Source organism: Phaethon aethereus (assembly GCF_964289735.1).
Source record: "Phaethon aethereus genome assembly, chromosome: 8".
Lineage (NCBI taxonomy): Eukaryota > Metazoa > Chordata > Aves > Phaethontiformes > Phaethontidae > Phaethon > Phaethon aethereus.
The window spans coordinates 10,900,370-10,921,702 of record NC_138584.1 but is presented as its reverse complement, the minus strand read 5'-3'; the positions used below and the strand labels follow the sequence as shown (position 1 = coordinate 10,921,702).

At 38.1% G+C, this 21,333-nt stretch overlaps 1 protein-coding gene across 1 annotated transcript in view; it reads right to left on the bottom strand.

The window, feature by feature from the left end:
• PTPRC (protein tyrosine phosphatase receptor type C) overlaps positions 1-19,165 on the bottom strand; it is a gene marked incomplete at its 5' end in the record, with an annotated part of 65,418 nt that extends 46,253 nt beyond the window's left edge. Inside the window, one exon of the mRNA XM_082002750.1 lies at positions 19,099-19,165. Coding sequence (XP_081858876.1) covers positions 19,099-19,165 — 67 coding nt within the window. The remainder of the gene's footprint in view (positions 1-19,098) is intronic.
• Positions 19,166-21,333: the final 2,168 nt, after the last annotated feature.

Genomic DNA, 21,333 nt, shown 5'->3' with positions numbered 1-21,333 from the left:
AAGGCACGCTTTCAACTGTAAAGAGTTCATGGGAATTCAAGCATAACTTTTTGTGCATTTTGGTGTTTTAACAGTGTTTGGAACTAAAGGGCTTCTTTCAATTTCCTGGTAAATGGCTGCCTGCAAGAACTATATGGTGTCACAGGATGTGGCTGCCTTAATTTTATCTCCATTTTGCAGTGCACTGGTCTGTACTTAGCAAACCAGCTCTCAGCTTGCACTGTAGGCAAGCGCCTTCCCGTTCCCATGGCAAGACTGCCTTCAACCCGCAAATGAGTAAACTTCCTCAATGAGGTAAGGTGAATAGTAGCAATGTACAAAAATATTAACACTTTAGCCTACATAATTTGAAAACATAGAATTTTGCAAAACTAAACTACCAGAAAGTGTAGTTGCCCTAATGACTCATCTTTCATTCTTAGCATGCTTCTGTAGCTACAAAGCACTATACAAGCAGCCTCTGCAATGACACAAGCCTCATGGTATATCACGGTAGGAGACAGTTACTATCTGAGAAGTAAGACTGCAGTTTACCTTCCATGAGCATTACACTGTACACAGAAAATCCAGTGACTGTCCTGGGTTAGGATGATCTGAGTTGCCCAGTAAAAACATCCAAAGTACTTTTTCCTTCTATAGTTCTGCTATTGCTATTTCAAGTATTCTTTAATTACTGAAGGCTTATTGATATGAAGTCCGAAGAGCCACCTTTAAAACATGATTACTGTACTACACTGACTACCTCCATCATAGCAACTGATGCTTGCAGAGTTGTTTTTCATTTTTATTGTAAGTTCATATTCATAAGACCTTCAAGAAACTTTGGGTGAATCCCACATCACTCAGCTCTGAAACATATTTCCTAAAGACGACATTCACAAGCTTTATGCACAGTTCTTTCCTAAAAGAAAATCGAGCATTAAAAAAGGGCAACTGGTCCCATTTCCTCTGTTCCCCACTGCTCACAGAAGCAAACACCCTGTGCTGTTACACTGCTGTGCCTCCTTTCCCACACCACTAACAGATTGTAGCCAACCCTGGTTTCTAACATTGCCTCATACTTCCAAGCAGTGAACAGGAATCTCTCCAGGGTCAGCTGCATGAAAACTTTATAAGAAGGCAGCTTTAGTCTTCTGCTTGATTGCTCTTATTACTTTCTAACAGTCTAGCAGACCCACCGATTTATTCACAGCTTTTCTCATACATTGGAATAATTTGTTAATTTATTCTGGTTTATGTTATTTTCTGAATTAATTTCTTCTTAATTTTGGTAATAATTACCTTGAATTTTACCTACACCAGTTAATACTATCTTAAGTTAGCATGACTTAAAATGGATTTCCAGCTTCAGAACACCACCTCTAGAAACTAAACAAACACTCATAACCCAGCTTTTATTATTTTCTCAGGCTTTAGCTCTCCCTCTCCATTTAGGCTCAGGCACACACTTGCACAGTGCGTTAACATAATTTCCTTACAGGTTCTAGGATTTTGGTTTATTTTTTTATATTTTCTTTCAGTTAATCTAAAACGGTTTCTCCTAGAGCTAACTTCCAAACAACACTCATCACAGAGAACACTAGTACTCATATTCTGCAAAAATAGCACTGGGGATTTCAGAGATGATGTAACTTACTCTGTTTAAATTATGCCTAGAAGATAGCATATTTATTTGCAAGACATTACATTTATGTAACATCCTCACATCTCTCACTTTCTAATATCAAGTGTGCATAGATTTTTATAATCTATGTGTGCAAATTAGTGTGCAAATAGCTGGTTATAGGACAGGAGCTCTTCATGGTTAATCTCTACCAAGGTCTTAAACTGTGCAAGAAGCCCTTTGTTTAGGTATACTGGGAGCTTGATAAAACTGAGTGAATTAACTTTGTTTCTTTGTATGCCCATTTTCCAGTCTAACTTACTGGTGTTTGCTGTGAGACTCTACAAAATGTGTGCCTTGTCCTCACAAAGAAGAATACAAGCTCGATTAATGTGCACGTCCAAAACACTGAGAATAAAATGGAGAAGGATTTTCCAGACCAGCTTTAAAACTGACACACGTAAAAACAAATTACCGCATCTGCATATTGTTACCTGTGCTTTTCTTAAAGTAGAATATATTATCTGTAAAAAAGTGTCGCTTACAACATGACATTAAACTAGGTCCATATTTAGATAAAAAGTGGTGAGTCGCTGCAATGAGAGCAATGCAAACGCTGGAATAATTATACATTGTCTAACAGGTTTGGACACAGTATGATAAAGAGGTATCCAAGTGGCCTCGGATTTCATCCTTAATGCCTCAGTTGAAATGGGTGACTATCTCTATACCAACAAACCTGAAAACGCCTCCAAGATTATGGGTCCAAATCAAGCATACCAGACACCAAAGGGGAAGCATCTCCATCTGCTGTACTCCGGTTGCTACATGAAGGAAGCCTAAATCTGCAGGAGGGAAGGGAGCAGCAACATATGCCAGGATGTCTCCCTGGACTGTCAGAGGACCAAGGTTGCAAGGGGCAGCTTAGAGCATATTACCACTTGCAGAAGAGAACCAGTCAAAGATGTTTACACCTGAGCACTTCACATCAGATTTCTTATCTACCTTACAATCTTTTAAGGATTTTTTTATTTCATAGTTTGCACTATTAAGCTTTTGAAAAAGAATCCTATCAATACAAAGTTTCTTTAAATTTAAAAAACCCAACAAATCATTCTTTCTGTCAGCTTAACAGAATTACAAAAATTAGAGAACAGCAAAAGATCAGTTGATTTTAATAGAGTTGCCCTGATAGACAGATCATAAGTGCCATTGAAAATAAGGGTCCTACCCTGGATTAAAGCTATATTTATATAAAGAAATACAGAAAGTTCATTCATTAATTATTAGTCTGCTGACAGTAGAAAGCTAATGCAATGGACCTGGATGAATCCTTGAAATACCTCTAGCCTTGTAAGCCAAGAAAGTGGCAGGAATTGGGTTTTGTAGAAGATGAACAACCCTTGCATCTCCAGAGAATCCTTTGAATCCCCCCAGATCTGGAGAATCTGTACTGTATGATGTTTCAAACTTTCTTTTTTTTTCTGTAGCACACAGACAACTCCTGTCCGAGTTGATAAACTCTAAGGAATCTTTTTTCCTCTAGTTTCCTCATAGCAAGGCTTCACCTATGAAGAAGGCATGAGCTGGGCTGCTGCTTGCCAATTTGATCATTAAGTTAATAAATGCACAAAAAGCAGTATTAAAAACACACATCAGTAAGATTGTAAACACTGGACACTTAAATAATATTAAATCTAATTATTTTTAGCAAAGAATCATCAAAGACATGAAATTCAGAAAGCGTATCGGATATCATAAAAACAGCAGGCACATGAAAAGCGAGTGTACCATAAAGATAATGAGCATAGAGACCAAGCTAGGATCTATTTTCAGTCAAACTGGTTTCTTCTCCAGCAACTTCATTGTGAAGTGGAATCACAGATGGAATCTGTGAACAAGAAACCAACATCCAAGACTTCAAATACTCAGCATCACACACTGTCAGTCCCAGAGTTCTTCATTATGAGTGAAATCTCCTGTCTCAGTGTGAGAAGTCATCATAGGGATTTGGGTTTCAGTTTGGTTTTGAGCTAAAAGCTTTGAAGCACTTTTTGTTCTGAAATGGGCATTACAATGAATTTTGTGACAGATTATTTCCCTAATGATCGCATTTCCTGTAGTAAGACTTCTCATCTGCCTCTATGAGTGCACCAACACTGCAAGCACACGCACTTTTGCAACACCTTCCACCTCCAGTGAAAAAGCTATTATAGGCACACAGATTGAAACAGTACTAGAAAAGATGTGTCACACTGACCCAAAACATAAATTAGGAGTCTGCATCACCAGCATGGCTGAACTGTTTTGATTTTGGGTTTGGATTTCTTTTAGAAGAGTATATGGTAACATTTATAGAAATCTGCCACACTAAGACCCATCATTATAGTCCTAATCATGTTAATTCTCATTTGCATTTGCCTCCTCTAGTACCACAATGATAAACAAGATTAAATGCACTGCTAAATGTACCGACTCCTGCTGTAAAATTACTAGTGCATTATTGTTATTTCCATGCTTTTGATTTACTCTTGCTCATGCTCCAGAACATCTGAAAGATGCCACCCTTTGATCTTGCCCAACTGTCCAAGCAACCCTTTCATTTGTTTTGCAGTTTCATACCCCTCCCTGGAAGCAGGCAGAAATCTTCTTTTGAAGCTGACAGCAATCTTCTCCCAGGAAGAAGGATTAACACCCTCATGTCTTCCTCCACTATTCTTTGTGGAATATCAGATTAAGTTCTTGTGTCCACCCTTTGGTAGGGTGACAAATACTTTATGCAGAAAGTTAACCCAGGATTTCTGCAACTAAGCTAAGGTGATATAGAGGCCTCCTACCACTTGGCTGATTGACTAACAGGATTCATTAAATGATGGTTTATTTCACACAATAATCAATGCTACACTCTCCTCTTGTTTTGCATTGTTCAATATGACTTTTTGCTTGAGTCTGCTACAAAATATGTGACTTCCTTTATGAAATAACAGTCACAAACAAACAACTAAAAAGTTTGAATTCAAAAATGCTTCTTCTTGTGTCTTCATTTCCCCTCCTTTTTTTGCTTCTTACTCAGCAAAATTTCCAGAGTATTTCTTTTTGACCAACAACTTTCCAGGTGACCTTTCAGAAGTCAAGTCTCTGGATCTGTTTCCATTTAACCTGGGAACAATGACTTTTCTTTGCTAAAGTGTTTTGAGCTCTAAGTAACAACAAGATATTTATGAAGGTGCATTGAAGTCCATTTATGGAGCAGAAATATTTTATATCAGCTCTACAAGATGACAATTTGCTATGATGAACAGGTGTCCCAAGGCTCTTTTCTTTTGCATTTCCTTTAATAACTAATGTTTAGCAGCACTTACTAAAATAAATACATAGTCCGATTTCCACAAATACATATTTTTCCCTCTAATGACACAAATATTTTGCAATGTAATATTGTAATGAAAAGTGTTCCGTGGTCATTTTAAGGAAATTACATTTCTTTGTCTCACTTAGAAGATAAAAAGACAGTCACTGACATTATGTTTCACTCAAACCCACTTATATGTGTATGAAATAATCAAGGTTCAGGTGCATTCCCAAATGCAGAAATCTACTCTAAACCTTTCAGCATTTAGGAAGAGTTATTTTATTTCTATTTACATACATGAACCCACATGTTATAAAGAACTGTCATCCCATTAATGGTTTGGAAATCCTGAATGGTGGCTAAGGGATCAAGCCTTGTGTGTCTAGCGTGACAGTGACGTATTTTACCTTCACTATAAAGAATCCCACTGAAGTTCACTTAAATTTAAACTTGTGAATTTGCTTTCTTCAAGGCACAGATTTAAATAAGTAAAATCTTAGTAATATTTATTTTAAATACAAGCTATTTTTTCTCAGGCAAAACTTTCACATAGTTTGAAAGCTTCTCTAGGTAAGAATTCTCTGAAGGGACACTATAATAATTTCAGTAGTGCAGCTCTAACCATTATTAAGATATGAATGAGATGCCTTCCTGACTGGAAAATGAATGTATTTTTATTAATTAAACATTACTTCTTTCCCTCTGCATTCCTTCTGCACAATATGCTTACTCTCTAGAGAAGAGACATTCTGAGCAACTTCACTGAGCAAGAATTCCTCCTCCTCCCCTTTAAGAATTGCCTTTCATCTTTTTTATAAGTGGAAGAATGAAAATATTCTGTCTACACTTCCTGGAAACTCAGCCTAGGCCTGTGTGGCTTTTATCAAAATATCGATCAAAGGTCAGGTAATTTTCCATACTCATCTAGAGACAAAGATGCTACCTATCTTGATGAATCAGTTCAAGAATGTTAGTGCTTCTCCCTCAAAATGAATCAGATATAATCACTAAGAAAATGAAGGACATTATTTCCATAACTATAAGTGTGCTCAGAATTAAAATCTTATCAGATTCCACAGCTTATTCCACTGTGGGCCCCCAATCCAGCTCTTCGCTGGCTTTGGAGCTGGAGACAGGAGACAAGGGACCAAGTAGCAAATCAGTCGATAGTGGCCAACTAGTCAGCAGAGCTAAGCTCTGTACTAGTTCTGGTGGCTATCACAAAGACTGAAATCAGTTTGTGCTTCAGGAATCCTAACATGACCCACAGAGGCCAAAATATTTTCTTTAATTACTTAATTCTTATCTTGGCATTACATCAGTAACACAAAATCTGCTTGATATCTTAACTTAGAGAGACTTGAAATAGTCAACAAATCAGATTTCTTTTTTCTCCTCAAATATCTCTTGCGCCTGAACAAAGATATCCAAGGATTCTACTTAAATTTCCTACCAACATCCACTCTGTAAGTGTTCGTGCTGGTTAAAGATATAAAAATAAAGTCTCCAGCTCAAAACAGATACAACATGATGGTTTTTCAGTACGATCTTCCCCCTACTTTCATCTCAATTCCATGCTCCATTAAATGGGAATTACAATGCCCTTTGTCCAAACCAACACTTAACATCTTCTGAAGATTGTAATTCTGCATTTCCTGATGTCACACAGTCTGGTTGAGATTGTTATAAACGTTATCAATATTCATGTGAACTACTTTAAATGTGGCATCTACTTTAAAATGTTTCACTCCTTTTTGCAAGAAGCAGGAATTCCTCATAAAACAACATTTAATGCCCTTTGTCAAATAAATATCAACAAACGCAGTATTCATTTTGATACCAATAATTAAAAACAATACAAAAATAACAACACTTACATGATACAAGTCACTTCCATAGACTTCATAAATACAACAGAAACAATTGTAATCCTCAGAAATAAGTAGGAAAGACAGCTACCAACAGGTTGCCCTTGGTCAAGAGGTGCAGGAATGTGGCAGGTTTGGCACTACGCTACTGCAAAGAACTGAACGTTTAACTAGACCTCACCAGGTGTTTTAACAAAAACAAAAACACATCAACACACAACAAACCACAATTTCAGTAACAGTTCTTCAATTCAGTTCCAAAGATTGGAAGAATAGCTATGAAAAATCTTTTTTTGCCTCCCGCTTTTTTGCCAGAAGAACTTCAGCACAGAATTACAACCTGGAAAGTCACAGATACGTGTGACTTTCACAATGTACAATGACTATTTTATAATAAAATCGTATGTGCATAAGCTGTTCCAAAAGACATTGTCTAGGGAGCAAAGTTAATTATTCAAGAGTTGGCAAATGTCCATTTGTATTGCCAGTGCAAAGCCCTAGCTCTTTTTCTTTCCTAACACTTACGAACATTCACCAAGATCTTTCATTCTGTGATTGCAGACTGCTCTTCTGGTCCAGCACAGAAACACTTCAGAGCATGCAGTGAAGGTACCTTTTGCCTGCAGACCTGATTCTGTGCATGCGCCATGGAGTTAGTGAAGCAGAGGACCACGAAAAATAAAAGAGATCTCATAGCTAAGTTGTAAAATGCTGGTTTAGGTAACAGGATTATATTCCAGCTCATGTCACAGAATTCTTGTATGATGCTATAAAATCTACTTATACTAATTTTCCATACAGCAGTCATTAACAATAGGTCTGCATTTAACAGGTTCTTGTTTTAATTATAGTAATGAGAATTGCAGAAGTAGTGGCCTTTCAAAACCAGAAATTAATGAAGGAGTGCTTTAAAGAGTATGGTGCTTGTCTCAGATTAAACTTTCTGAATCAATAGATTGATTTTCTCTTTGGGTCATTTTGTCATCACAAATATGAAGATCCGTATGTGTGTAGCACAGCTACAGAAGATGAGCACCATCATCAAAAAGCTTAAGAAGAAACTAATATTTCTAGCTGCAGAAAGTTTTGAATAGTAATTCCATAAATACAGACTGAACTATACATTGAGCAACACAGATACAATAATACACTGAATATATTTTCATTCTCTACACAGAAAAGAGAATCCTGTAGCGGAAAAATGGTATGTGACAGTAAAAACTGCCATAAGATATAGAGACAAGGCTGCTTCCTGAAAACCGAGTACTTAGCTTTGCAACCTTCATGTCACCCTGTACATGTGATTTCTTAGTTTCTAAGAAACTCCACCCTCAAAAAAAAATCAGAAACTCTACAAAAGGGCACAATTCCGCTCTCCCCAGGCTTTATCAGCGGGACTGGGATGTACATATCTCCTTGTTCAGATCCACCACTTGGGGTTAAGGGAGTACTGATAGCATTAGGACATTTTCATCTTCTGTGTAGGACAGTGCTAGAAAATTTTCATCAATGAGTTTTGCAGATATTTGCTGACAGTCCCGGAGTGGTGAAACTCAGGGACTTTGGCTGCTATCTCAGGCCTTGAAATATCATGTAAAGGCTTTCTATCAGTTTTTCATGTCTTTCTCCCTCTCCTTTCAGCTGCTCTGTTCCTCACTGCCATCTCAGTCCCAGCATCCAATCTCTTCTCTTAAACCAGTTTCATCATGCTTTAGGGTAGCAATAGCTGTTCCATCACATCTTGACTCCCTGTCCCACAACATTGATATCCCCTCACTTGGCTTCATATCTGATCAGAATTTCTTTCTGAATGCCAATTCTTATAACTGCAGAAAATTTCACTAAAGAGATTCTGATTGCATCCATTAACACTGCAAAGATCTGACATCAGCTATAAATTAGAAGATTTATCACTCTATCAATCACTGTAATGCTTTTCAAAGACTGCCATAAAGATTTTAAGTTACTTTCTAAAAATTATGTAGGGTTATGTACCTGTTTCCTGCTACATATGGTTGCTCACTGCCACAAGGACAAGATGACATAACAGATGGAGTTCAGATTTTACAGAAAGATAATATTATTAAATAGTTATTACACAATACATCAGCTTTATCCAAAAGTCTACTCAAAGCTGTATCTTATGATCAACTAATGTAATAGTCAACACAGCCACTCCAAACTCTTAGCATTTCAGAACGAAAATATTTTCACTCAAACTTGCAGCCATCTAGAACCCAAAAGTCTTTATGACCCTGAACTCCAACTCAGCAAATGAATCACAAGCAGTTCCACAAAAAAAAACCCCACCTCTTTGTAGAGTTAAACAAATATTTCAAAAAAATATTCTATACTGTAATATGGATCCAAGTCACACTTGAATTAATTGCAAGCAATTCGCAGAGCTTGTGTCTACAGAGTTCACCATCTGATAATCAGGAAACATGATGTCACCCTCTTCAACCCTGAAGATAAGTTCTGTATTTCTTTCCAAGAGAAAAGGGTTATAGTATGAATTTTTTTTTCCAGTCTAAATAAATCTGTTAGGTCAATTACAGGTCAAAATTAAAATATTATTGTTATTACTATCTACAAACACTTCGATATGAGAAAGCTGAACATGACTTAAAAATTTGCTGAACTGGACAGAATATGGTCCCTCTCTTTCATATACAGATGCTGTTTACATCAGCTCATCTCCTGCAGATAGGTTATCTGCTACAAGAATTCAGAATCAGAGTGAGATTATATGCTCTCCCATACATGAGAGTGAATGTGTGTGTGTGTTTGTAACACATCATCTACACATTCTGTTGTTTGTTTACCCTATTTCACTCACTAGTGAGAGAATGCGGTATGTTAATGGAAGGATTAAACAGCTGGAGAAAATAATCATTGCCAATAAATACAGTGCCTTTGTATGTGACCTGATTTTTTATTGTTTCTATATAGCCAGAGAGGAGCTTTGAAGCACCCTAAGTTTTTTACCTGCAGCAGTTTTGTCATTCAGAGTTATCTTCCAGGAATATGTGCATCAGTTGCCACATAAAGAAGTCATAAGAGCACAATGTAAGACCTTCAGTACACGGACCTATGTAGGAGAGTTTATTTTGGACCCAGGGAATAACGTAATCAGTCGTATGCTGCTTTGAATAAGACGTTGTATGCCCTTTCCTCAGAAAAGGAAATAAATAGCACAGGGGATTGTGCAAGCTCATTGGTTGAACACGTGTTTTTTCCTTATCTGTCTTTCCTCTTGCCTCCATACCCTTCCTTAAGAAGTATCCATGCTGTCCATAATCAGATCATAAATGCTTTGCGGACAAGATCGTATTTCATCCTACATTGTACAGCCATACCTGGCCCAACAAGGATGCTTGATTGTGACTATGGCCATTAGCCCTACTGTACACACAGGTCAAACGGTCATACACACACAGGAGCAGCTCCTTCCTGACTTTCCAAGTGTTCAGTACTCACAACTTCAGAAAAACTTTCAGAAAATACTAACTTGCTGCTGCACACTCCAGTTTTTCACATCACCTCAGTGACCAACACAGAGAGGTCTTCTGAAAATCTGATCATCTTGGTTTATGAAAAAACAGTTCTCAAGTGTTTTGGAGCTTACAGTCAAAACTGAGGGTGTCTCCTCCAAACAGATTTCTCAGGGCAGCTAACAGGAAAGCTGAACTTTGAGTTTGAAGACACCCAGTAGGTTTTTTTAAAAAAAAAAAATGGACTTTTTTTTCCTGTTCTAATATCCAGCCAAAGAAAATTCAACAAAATACAGTAAAAAAACACAAAGATAAAATAAATCCTGCAAGACACTTGAAAGCCTTTTCAGACTTTCCACTGACGTCACCACTGAGGTGAGACTTAGGTGAGCAGCAATTCTGTTGCAAAGAGAAAGAAAGAACATCAACTGCAGAGAAAGCAGCCGAAAATGGCATATCTGACATGCTCAGTGTTATTACAACGTCTTCACTGCTCAGTGAAGAGTGTTTTCTAGAAGCTGTGGTTTGCAAGCAATACTTCCCTTGCCATTTAAGGCACGCTCCTGCAATGACGACACACTTGGTGACATGTCTGGAGCAGAATCACTTCCACATTGTAAATAGCTCTCTTCCCAACATTAACACAAAAGCTTAAACTAGCTACTGCACCAAACACTTGTCTGTTTATTCAGGGTGGTGCAAAACTGCATCTTAGCAGGCCCTTAAGCCTAGCATTAATCACAGCAGGAAGGATATATCAAAGGTAAATAACTCTTTATAGATGTCACGTTCATTTCCTTGAACTGCCTCCCTCATATTCAGCACTATTCCACTGTAAACCTTCTGAACTGTAAGTATAAATTGACACTGGGTTAAGCTGTTGTTTTTCCTAACATTTTCCAAGAGCGAGAGCGAGGGTATTGGGCAGCTCTCAGAAACATTTATTTCTAAATCATTTGATTAGCAGACTCGGACAGCAAAATCAGAAATGCTACTAAATTGTACTAATGCATAGTCTTACTGCTGTTTCCCGTCTTTCCCTCAAACCTTAACCACATTTCATATTTCAGACTAACACACTAGACTGCAGGTGTGTGGAGGATGTAGAAAAGTCTTTCAGTTCTGTTGAGGCAGGACAGCTGAGCACAGAAGCATTAATGAAACTGCAAACAAGGCCAAGTATTTTCATGTACTTATTGGGCAGTCTCGAGTATTATAAATGTTATATTTCCACTCACACACATGGATACATGGCACAGGCATGCACATTCACACATATTATTTGGGGTTGAGGGAATTTACATTGCTTACAAGAGACCTAAGGCAACAAGCTCTCACTGCCATCAGTGACCAAGTAAAAAAAATTACACATAATTTTAAAAATATATATTTCATTATCATTCAAATTCTTCCAAGAAAGAGTGATATGAATAAAGAAAGCCTCCAGATACCTTATCCAAAATTCATTAAAACAAAAAGATTTCTCTAAGGTGTACATACATGTGACTCTGCATTCATTTTAGACATCTGAAGTCTATCTCAAAAAGATTAACTGCTGCAGTAGAAACATTGGTCATCTTTCCTTTGATTATGCGAGCATACAATTTTAAATGCTGCATTTTTCTAGCACGGTTGGTTTATGTTTATAAATGCTACCACTGAGACTCCTAAAACACCTAATTTATTAGACAGGATCACTATTGTATTTACCCCTAAGTGTGGAAGATGCTTTGTAACATGAAGCCTTTTGCAGCTATAGTCCATTTAGTATACCTTCTCATCTCATCCGCAGACACGGAAAGTAAAAAGCTGGCAGTCATGTTCTTGTGTCTCAGAAGGAGTCATTGACCAACTTCAGTTATTTCATCCAACATTGGTAAAAATAGAGACTACAGTTGATGTGATCATTTTTAGAGAATTTCAGATTTGCTGAAGTTAAGCACAGTATGGGTTGTTCTTACTAAGCACAAAAGTATCGGCTCCCCATTGACAACACCTGTGCTTTAGGACTGAGAACAAGATAGAAATTTATGCACAAGGCATTTATTTCACACCTTGTCTTTGCTCAGATACACTATTCAAAATACTCTAATGCACAACCAGTTTCTTCAGATTAATTTGTACTAGTTTACAGATTGCAAGAGACAAGCATCTCTCGGAATATTTAAGGAATTATGACTCTACATTTTGCAACAAGGTAAGTGTTACTACCTTCAACTTAACAGACGATGAAACTGAGATCTGGAGAAATGAAAACAATTTAACATCTCACACCACGAGTTTCTGAGACAGCCTAGACTGCAGCTGACTTCTGTCTCTTAGATCTTATTCTAGAAGCTTGACTATGTTCTGCTATTTATCTTACCCTTTTTTCCACTTACACATGTCTTAACTCGCAAGCATCCATAAACAGTTCAGGGACTAATACTGTCTTAAATATTCCATTCACAGCTTCTCCAATGTATATGATTACCTGAAAAGGCTTTACTAGCCATATATTTTTTGTACTATATCTCAGCTGAGGGTCTGTATTGTACCACATTTCCCTGAGTGTAAAATCTTTCAGCTCATCTAGGACATATATGCTTCATTTAATGAACTGCTATGTCTTTATAAGTTGTACAGAAAGCTTCATTGTATGGTTTCTTTTTTGTGTTAGACAGCTAGTTTGATTATTTCTCTTTTTGTCAGGAAGAGAATGTATTTCAAAAGGCAATTAAAAATATTGCTCCATGGAGTCCATATTTTTGCACAACAAAAGATACCTCTAGAGTTCTGTGCAGGGTGGTGGGATTATGAATGAAGAACAGACATATTGTAAGAGAAGTCTTTGAAACTAGAGAATAGAAACCTAAGCAAGCAGGCTAGCTGAGGAGGCACTGACACGGAGGGAATAACCGGAAGAGCAGTACTGCAAAGTAGTGCTATAAAAGAAGTGGATCCCGTTAGCTATACAACACCATGGATAATATAAGCTGGCACTGAAGTGCTCACAGCTAGTTTCTAAAATCCTGGCACTGAAGGCCCCAAACTGCTTTACTTGAAAGGGAAAGAAGCCTGGAAATAGATAAAATGCTGTAAGTTACTGAAACATCAGTGAACAAGAGCTGTTTGCAAGTGTATGGATAGCCTGGAAATATATCAGGACACACAGCACAACAGTCTGAGAGATCATAAAGTTGCAGGTGTTTTACGCAACTGTACCTGTTATTTTAATCTTGATATTTACAGGAGTCAGAGTTTTCCCTCTTTAAAACTTTCCACCATTTTTTGCACAGAAGTGTTTCAGGGCACTGAACAGAATAAACTATTTCCCCCAAAATTTTTTGATGTTCTGTACTTCATAAGTTTGCCTGAAAGAAACAACTGCTTTATTTCTAGTCATACACAATTAAAGATGAATAAATGCGAACAACGGACATCTCCACACAATGCGGAAAGCAGCAGAGCTTGGGGACAATTGCTGTCTCCCAGGCAGGGCTGGCAGTCATAGAATCATAGAATGACTTAGGTTGGAAGGGACCTTTAAAGGTCATCTCGTTCAACCCCCCTGCAATGAGTAGGGACACCTTCAACTAGACCAGGTTGCTCAGAGCCCTGTCCAACCTGACCTGGGATGTTTCCAGGGATGGGGCATCGACCACCTCTCTGGGCAACCTGTGCCAAGGTTTCACCACCCTCAGTGTGAAAAATTTCTCCCTTATATCTAGTCTAAATCTGCCATCTTTCAGTTTAAAATCGTTACCCCTTGTCCTATCACTACAGGCCCTGCTAAAAAATCTTTCCCCATCTTTCTTCTAAGCCCCCTTTAAGTACTGGCAGGCTGCAATAAGGTGTCCCCAGAGCCTTCTCTTCTCCAGGCTGAACAACCCCAACTCTCTCAGCCTATCCTCACAGCAGAGCTGTTCCATCCCTCTTGTCATTTTTGTGGCCCTCTGGACCTGCTCCAACAGATCCATGTCTTTCCTGTGCTGAGGGCCCCAGAGCTGGATGCAGTACTCCAGCTGGTGCCTCACCAGAGCAGAGTAGAGGGTCAGAATCACGGCACTCAGCAGGCAGCTCAAAGGGCACGTCTGTCCCGAGCAGGGCACAGACATCCATTCCAGCCCTATCTAACTGTTACATTCCTGTAATGCACATATTCTTCCTACAGTTTGAAAGGAGTTCGCTCACAGCCACAGAGCTGAACTCATGCTAGCAAGACTGCCCAGCAGTGCCTCTCGTTCCTCTGCTGTCTCGGGTGCCGTCTCTGAAGCCACCCCCACGCTGCACTCCCCTGTGGTCCTCACCCCCAGGGCTGGCAGCACAGGAAGAACAGCCACCCAAATGAAAGGGGATGGCAGTGGCAAGACTCAGGGCAAGCCTATGCTGCAAAACACGGGGTAAAGCAGAGACACTCGAGTGAACTCTAAACGAGGTAGTTGAATGAGTCTGAAGAGAAGTCAAGCCATGACAGGAGCGAGTTCATGGTGGGTTAATTTGCCCTGCCTTCCTGGTGGGCCAGATGTATGCTTATGAATATTAACTCTTAAAACTAGATCAAGAATGTAAACAAAGGACAGAACATTTTCATGGCCTGCTGTTTTCCTTTCCTTGCTCCCAGCATGGTACAGTATATACCACAATGCAGCTGTACAGGAAAAGAAAACAGGTTAATTTTCATGCACTGTATACAATGCATTCACAATTTCAGTGTGGAGACTGCCTACTTATTTAATGCACACACATGCTCCCAGCGAGGCAGGCAGTTCTGCAGATAGGTCACGGGAGTCAGAAAAACAGAACTTGATTCCTGATACTAGGAACGTTTTGAAAAGTCACTTTATCCTGTTTCCTCCCCCCATTTCTTCTGCCTTATCTCATTACATATGCAATGTTTCTAACCCATTCACTGTTTATTTGTCCTTCAGAACCTAAATATATAAATGTAAGTTCATTAAATTAAAACTAAAACTAAAGGAAGTGGTTCCAACACACCATGCCACAGAGAGCTCGATTGTCTTTAGAACTGGTCTCTGCATGGCAGTTTCGTGGCTTTAGGTCTATTCTGGTAAAATATTCTCAGTATGTCAATATACTGATGTGAGTGAATACAGAATGACTAGCAAATGTCTTTTCCATGCTATGTAAGAAAGGCCCATTAGTCCAGAACCAATGTCTCTTGCCCTATCTGTAGTTATAACCAATATACCACATCAACAACCCAGCCATTTACTCATTATGTTTGTGCAGGTCTAGGTGAATGGGTAAAGAAAACTACGTGTTTGATCCAAATGCTAATTCTAGTCCAGAAACCACATAGCTATGCTAGTGTGCTGCTGTGCTCCAATTAACATGTGTCCTGGTGGTGGCATAGCTACAATGCCATATGAAACGGAGCAGTTTCTGGTTTAGAACCGGCTTGTGTCTGGCCAGCCCAGGAACTGAGCAGGACTGTCTGCACCCCTGTGCATACACAAACTCTCTGTCTCAGTTGATTTTGAATAAAGTATTTGAACTGTGCAAGATGTGAAAAGCAGGCAATTTGTTTCAAATGATTAAGAGGTCCCTGCCTGCAGGACTCTGGGGTATGTATTTAAGAAAGCCTTAAGTGCACCACTGGGGAAAAAAAAAATAAGAAAAAGAAAAAGAATGTGATACAATCCTAAACAAAACCTTGCAGTGGAGCATTCATAAGAGGAAAACATCAGAGGCAGTGCTCTAAAGTCTTCACTTTCTTTTACCTTAATACCTATCCTCCTACCGGAGCAATTCCCCTTATGGTTTATCCTACGCATAAAATGACCCACTATTACTAAGTTCCGGTCCTTAAAAATTAGGTCTGCAAGACTCTTTCCAAAGAGATAGACTAATCTTTGAAAAAGCTTTTCACAGAAAGTCAAAGCCATAAGGATGGGCTATACTGACACTGATGTCCGTGCAAAGAAAACATAACACTACCAGGCGGAAACCTCCACAGCTTGTTGGGCATGAAGACTGCATGGCCCCAGATTTTGTGTGCCTGACAAAGCTTGGTACTTTTAACTTGGAAAGTAAAAAAGTCACACCGAAAACTATCAAGCAATTACTTAGCTTCCTGAAATAAAGGAAGTCGCTCAGAAGTGGCTGAAGGCTTCTGAAAGCTGTCAAATTGCTAATACTTTTGTGGAGGGTGGGGAAGAAACCTGAATTAATGATCTAATGGAAAAAAAAGTGCTGGTCCTGCAAGCATTTCTTTTTCTTTTTTCTAAATGGAAGCAAAGGGGTTTTCTGTTGTTTTTTGGGTGGGTTTTTTTTTTGGAGGGTGGTGGTGGTTTGTTTTTAATTGGGTTCATTTTGGAGTTTTTTGTTTTCTTTTGGGCTTTTTTTGGTGAGGTTTCTTTTATTCTGCACAAACAGACATTGATCCATTATATCAGGTATGTTAGCATAACTTTTTGATTGGGAAGTCAGCCTAGATATTAAAAGGTGTTATGTTATCAATCTTATACTAAAGATTTTAAGAAGCACACATCTGGCAACTAAAGATTTTAGTTAAGCTAGCTATTCCATGTAGGTAGAGAAGAAAGACTAACAAATAGTGCACAAAACACCAATGAATTTAACGGGATGTTGCAGCAGTGCGAACGTTTACAAGGACAGATCAAACTCCAGGTTTGCTGTTTATCGGTACCGTATATTGGTATGTATGGGTACACCCACAAATACCATTACTCGTCTATTTCTCACCAGGGTAACCAGCTGGATACGTGCCTTTTATTTGGGGGATTTACACAGTGAAAAGGCTTTTGTGCAAGGCTCTAGATATTCCTAACTTTTGTTTTGTTTTGTTTTAATGTAGTTTGATGCTCTAAAAAGTAGCTTGGTGATTACAGGAAATTAGAGATGTTTTATAGGATGTCTGCACCTGTGGTGGAAGTCAGACAACCTTAAAATTTCTCCTGCTAGGTCTTCAGAATCACTATGTACAATAGGCTCTCAGAGAATAATAATAATATTAATAACAAAACAAGTCCCAAAGCCCACCCAACACTTACTAACAAGTGCCTGAAAATTGTTCTTGCCGTACAAGCAAAGCCTACACCACCTTTTCCAAACGTTGCTCCGCCATTAACAAACTCCTGGCTAGAAGACTACCCAGTTGCCCATAGCTATGAGGTAGAGTAATCTACACAGCAAAGATGAAATATAATGGTTCTGTCACCCTGACAGGAGAATCAATCTCTGTGCCAAACTACATGGTGAAAACAAGGTCTGTAAGTTTGAGTTGATATTAAGGGTACTACAGAGGAGTTAAAACTTATAATTTGTTTGAGGCTCTTCTGTTTGGCAGAAGTATGTAGAGAGGAACTGGTTTGAGCTAGACTACTATGTATAGACAGGGAAAATAACTATTACTTGAAACAAAATACTGCTACCCCTCTTTCTGTCTTCCAGCCCTCTGTTAACTAACACGTCGACTGACTGTGGAGGTGGCGGAGAGAGCAGACAGTAACCTGCCCTTTCTGGAGAAAAGGGAGCAGTTGGAAGCCTCAGAAAGACATATAAAATAGAAAGTAGGACAGCAGATTAAAAAAAAAAAAACAAGGACAGGAAAAGCAAGAGATTTTGTTCTTTTCCTCTACAGTACAGCATTCACTTGTTTTCTTATAATATCCAAGAGCTACTAACCATATTTATTCAGTGCTGCCTGTCTTCAGAGACTTTGAAGGACAAGAGAACTAATGCACAGGCTTCAAATGCTCTTCTTAGCCGGTTACCAACTAAAGGCAGATCATTTTCTTGCTCACATCAGTATAAACCTGGAGTTACTATAGTGACATGACGGCAGAAGCATGCATAAACTCAATGTTTGTGAAAAGAGATTTCAGCCCCGCATATAATTTGCTGCCATTTCAGACTATATGTTTCAAGACACTTTTTAGGGTGAGCATTACTTTAGAGAAAAGCTTTTATGTCTGCCATCAACTATCCCAAATTACATTAACTAGATAAACTGATGGAAGGTACATATACATAGAAGGTTGCATGTTCTTTTCAAGAAAATATTTTCTTAAACATGGATCCATTTTTGTCTTTATATAAAGTTTTACCTCAAAAATAATTGCTTTTCTTGCTACTCACATTATCTGTCACATCTAGTATGTTTTGCAAGATAAACCTCTTGGGCTCTATCTTTCTCTTATAAAATTTAAAAAGTCAAGTGACAAATTCACCTGCAGTGGGGTAATTAAACAATCAAAAATTCTGAAGGCTCTTTAAGAAGCAGTTTTTATAAAATAAACATATAATTTATATTTTATAAAATTAATATAAAATAAGTAATTTCCCAGCTGCAGACATTAACTTGCAATGTTTTGATTTTTTTACTAACCCCATTGTAGCAAAAATCACAGTTTTAGGAACTGTGAGTAGTTTCTGAGTGGAGTGGATTTATCCACTTTAAATCTTGAAGGATTTAAACATAGAAAAGTACTGCATCGTGAGACGAAACCAAACATAAAGACTGTCTTGAACAGGTTCACATAAGAGAGCTAAATGTATTCTTTTTCAAACACAACTACAATTTTTTTTAAATGGTTCGTATAACTCTCACGTATGACCATGCAGAAGACATTTTAGCCTTCTACATTACACGTCAATCTTCCTGATCTAGTTTCTGACTCTGTTGCATACAATTGTATTCTAGTTTCTGAATAAAGATGTTATTTCTCCACTTTGCAAAACTTTTCATTTGTTTTTACTTCTACAGAGGATATTAAGGGATCAAAATGAGAGAAAGAAATATCAATTGCTACCTACCTTTGATAAAAGCATCCTGTCTCAGAAATGCAACACCAAATGCTAAGAATTTAAGCCACAAAAACATGGTTATTTCTGGAAATCAGGCGTATCCTTACGAAACAGCATGTGTCTCTCTCTGAAAAGCAAAATAAGTGTTATCTCTCTGCAAAAGAATTTCTCAGCAAAACTTGAACCAAAAAGGAGAATAACTAGGCACCTACATTGCACTGCCTGCTTATCTGTGAAGGAGTTGCTTCCTCTGTTACCCCAAACTAACCACTCGCAAACTCACTATGCAGTTTAGTGATGTCAGAGACAATTACTTCTTCAAAAAAAATTCTTTCAGTTTCCAGGAAGTCAAGAGGGTTTTTCTTAAGTTGCTGCAGTAATGCTCAGCTTCCTTATTTCAAATGAAATGGATTATTTTCAGCCGATTCTTTCTACTGAGGAGCTAAACAAGATTTAACTTTTCAAAGGACTGGTTTTAACAGTCATTCTTTCTTTTCATACTCACTTTTCTATTGCATACATTCTTTGAGTCCCTTCAATGTTACGGATGCATCTTGAGAATTCTGTCGAGAGAAAGAGAAACCCAAACCATCAGTCAACAAAACTCTTATACTAGCAACAAGGTCTTCATAAAAAGATGCATCCTCAAATGAAGTGACTGATGATTAAATGAAAACCCTTTAAATATGGGATATATTTCTGAATATTTCTGTAGGATGCAACTCTAGGTATGACAGTAATACACAAAAAATGGATAGAGGCAGTCTAATTCTGTTTTCTGTAATGTTCAGTGCCTAATGAGATAGCTCAATGCAATTCTTAATAATGACAGAGGGCTGTGGTACCTTTCCTGGAGTTGATGCAAGGTACACTAAAGACATTTTTCCTCACTGCATGCACTGAGAGTACTCAACAGCTTGATAGCAAATGACTGTTATACAGTAGATTAAAAAGGGAATAAATGTTGGGATTGCTTCTCTTATTGGAGGTTGCAAAGGTTTTAAAAGAACCAGCAGAATCCTGTCACAAGACAAATAAAGAAGGGAAGAAAATGTATTTGTGCTTATTCCTCATATTGTAAGTCTGTCAGAGACTTCCTGGGCATCACACAGGAAAAAGTTGCACAAATTCACATAATAATTCACAGAGGACATAAGTGAATCAAACTCCTCATAAGATAAAACCCAGGTTCTATACATCCAACTTTGAGTCAAGTCTTATAACACAGGCCAAAATCTTAGCTTCCATTAAGCAGTATGTCTCTATACAAATTGGCTGTAATAATAATTCTGTTGTAAATGTGTGTATTCAGAACAAAACTGATATAGTGATACCACTCTGACACTCCAGAGACTCCAGCTTTGATATACGATAACTTCATCATCCTGCAGTTGTCACAACTTGAATTTGGATTATAGGCATACGTTGTCTGCAGCACTGACGTCTTAGTCCCTGTTATCCTAGACAAAACCAGGATAACAGAAGGGCTGACGTGTGCCATCAAATGAATACAGTGCATGATATCCTGTGGAGAACACCATGTAAAGGCTCTCAACAAGAACCAGGGTCCATTTCTACGTGATCTTCCCCAGCAGTTTTATACAACCTCCACTCAACTTTTCAAGATGTGTCCCCAAGACAAATTCCTGCACAGTGGACGCTTTCTGGCTGTGTGATATTTACATAGCCTCCATAGCACTTAAATATTGCAACATATCATATGTATTATTTAGTGAGAACATCAGACACTCTAGCCATCATACCATTCGGGTATAATATTATTACACTCATTTAACAGTTGAGAAGCCATAACCATCAACTGTTAAAATTACTTACCAAAGTTACAAATGAAACTCTCAGAGGATTCAGAGACTCAAACCATGTATGGTAAGTCTCAGTGAAGTGATAAGAAAAATGTCTCTTTCCAAGAGCAGATCCTTCAATCAGCAAATTATTTCAGTGGCCATTTTCTGGCAATGAACTGTTGCCCTGTAACCGAGAGAGAACAAACACCTTCACAGAAATTACATAGTATGTTTGATTTCAGATTAGTCTCATATGTTTTAATATTACATTTGCTTACAGTGCATTTGAAATGCGAATGTCAGTAGTCTGTCTTTTTTACATTTGTCTATATGGACAACTGAGGAAAAAATAAAGGATATTGTGGTACTAAAAAACTGTCTTTTCAAAGATCCTAATTAAGAAGCCAATATTTTTACTGAGAGATGTCATGTGCATTTT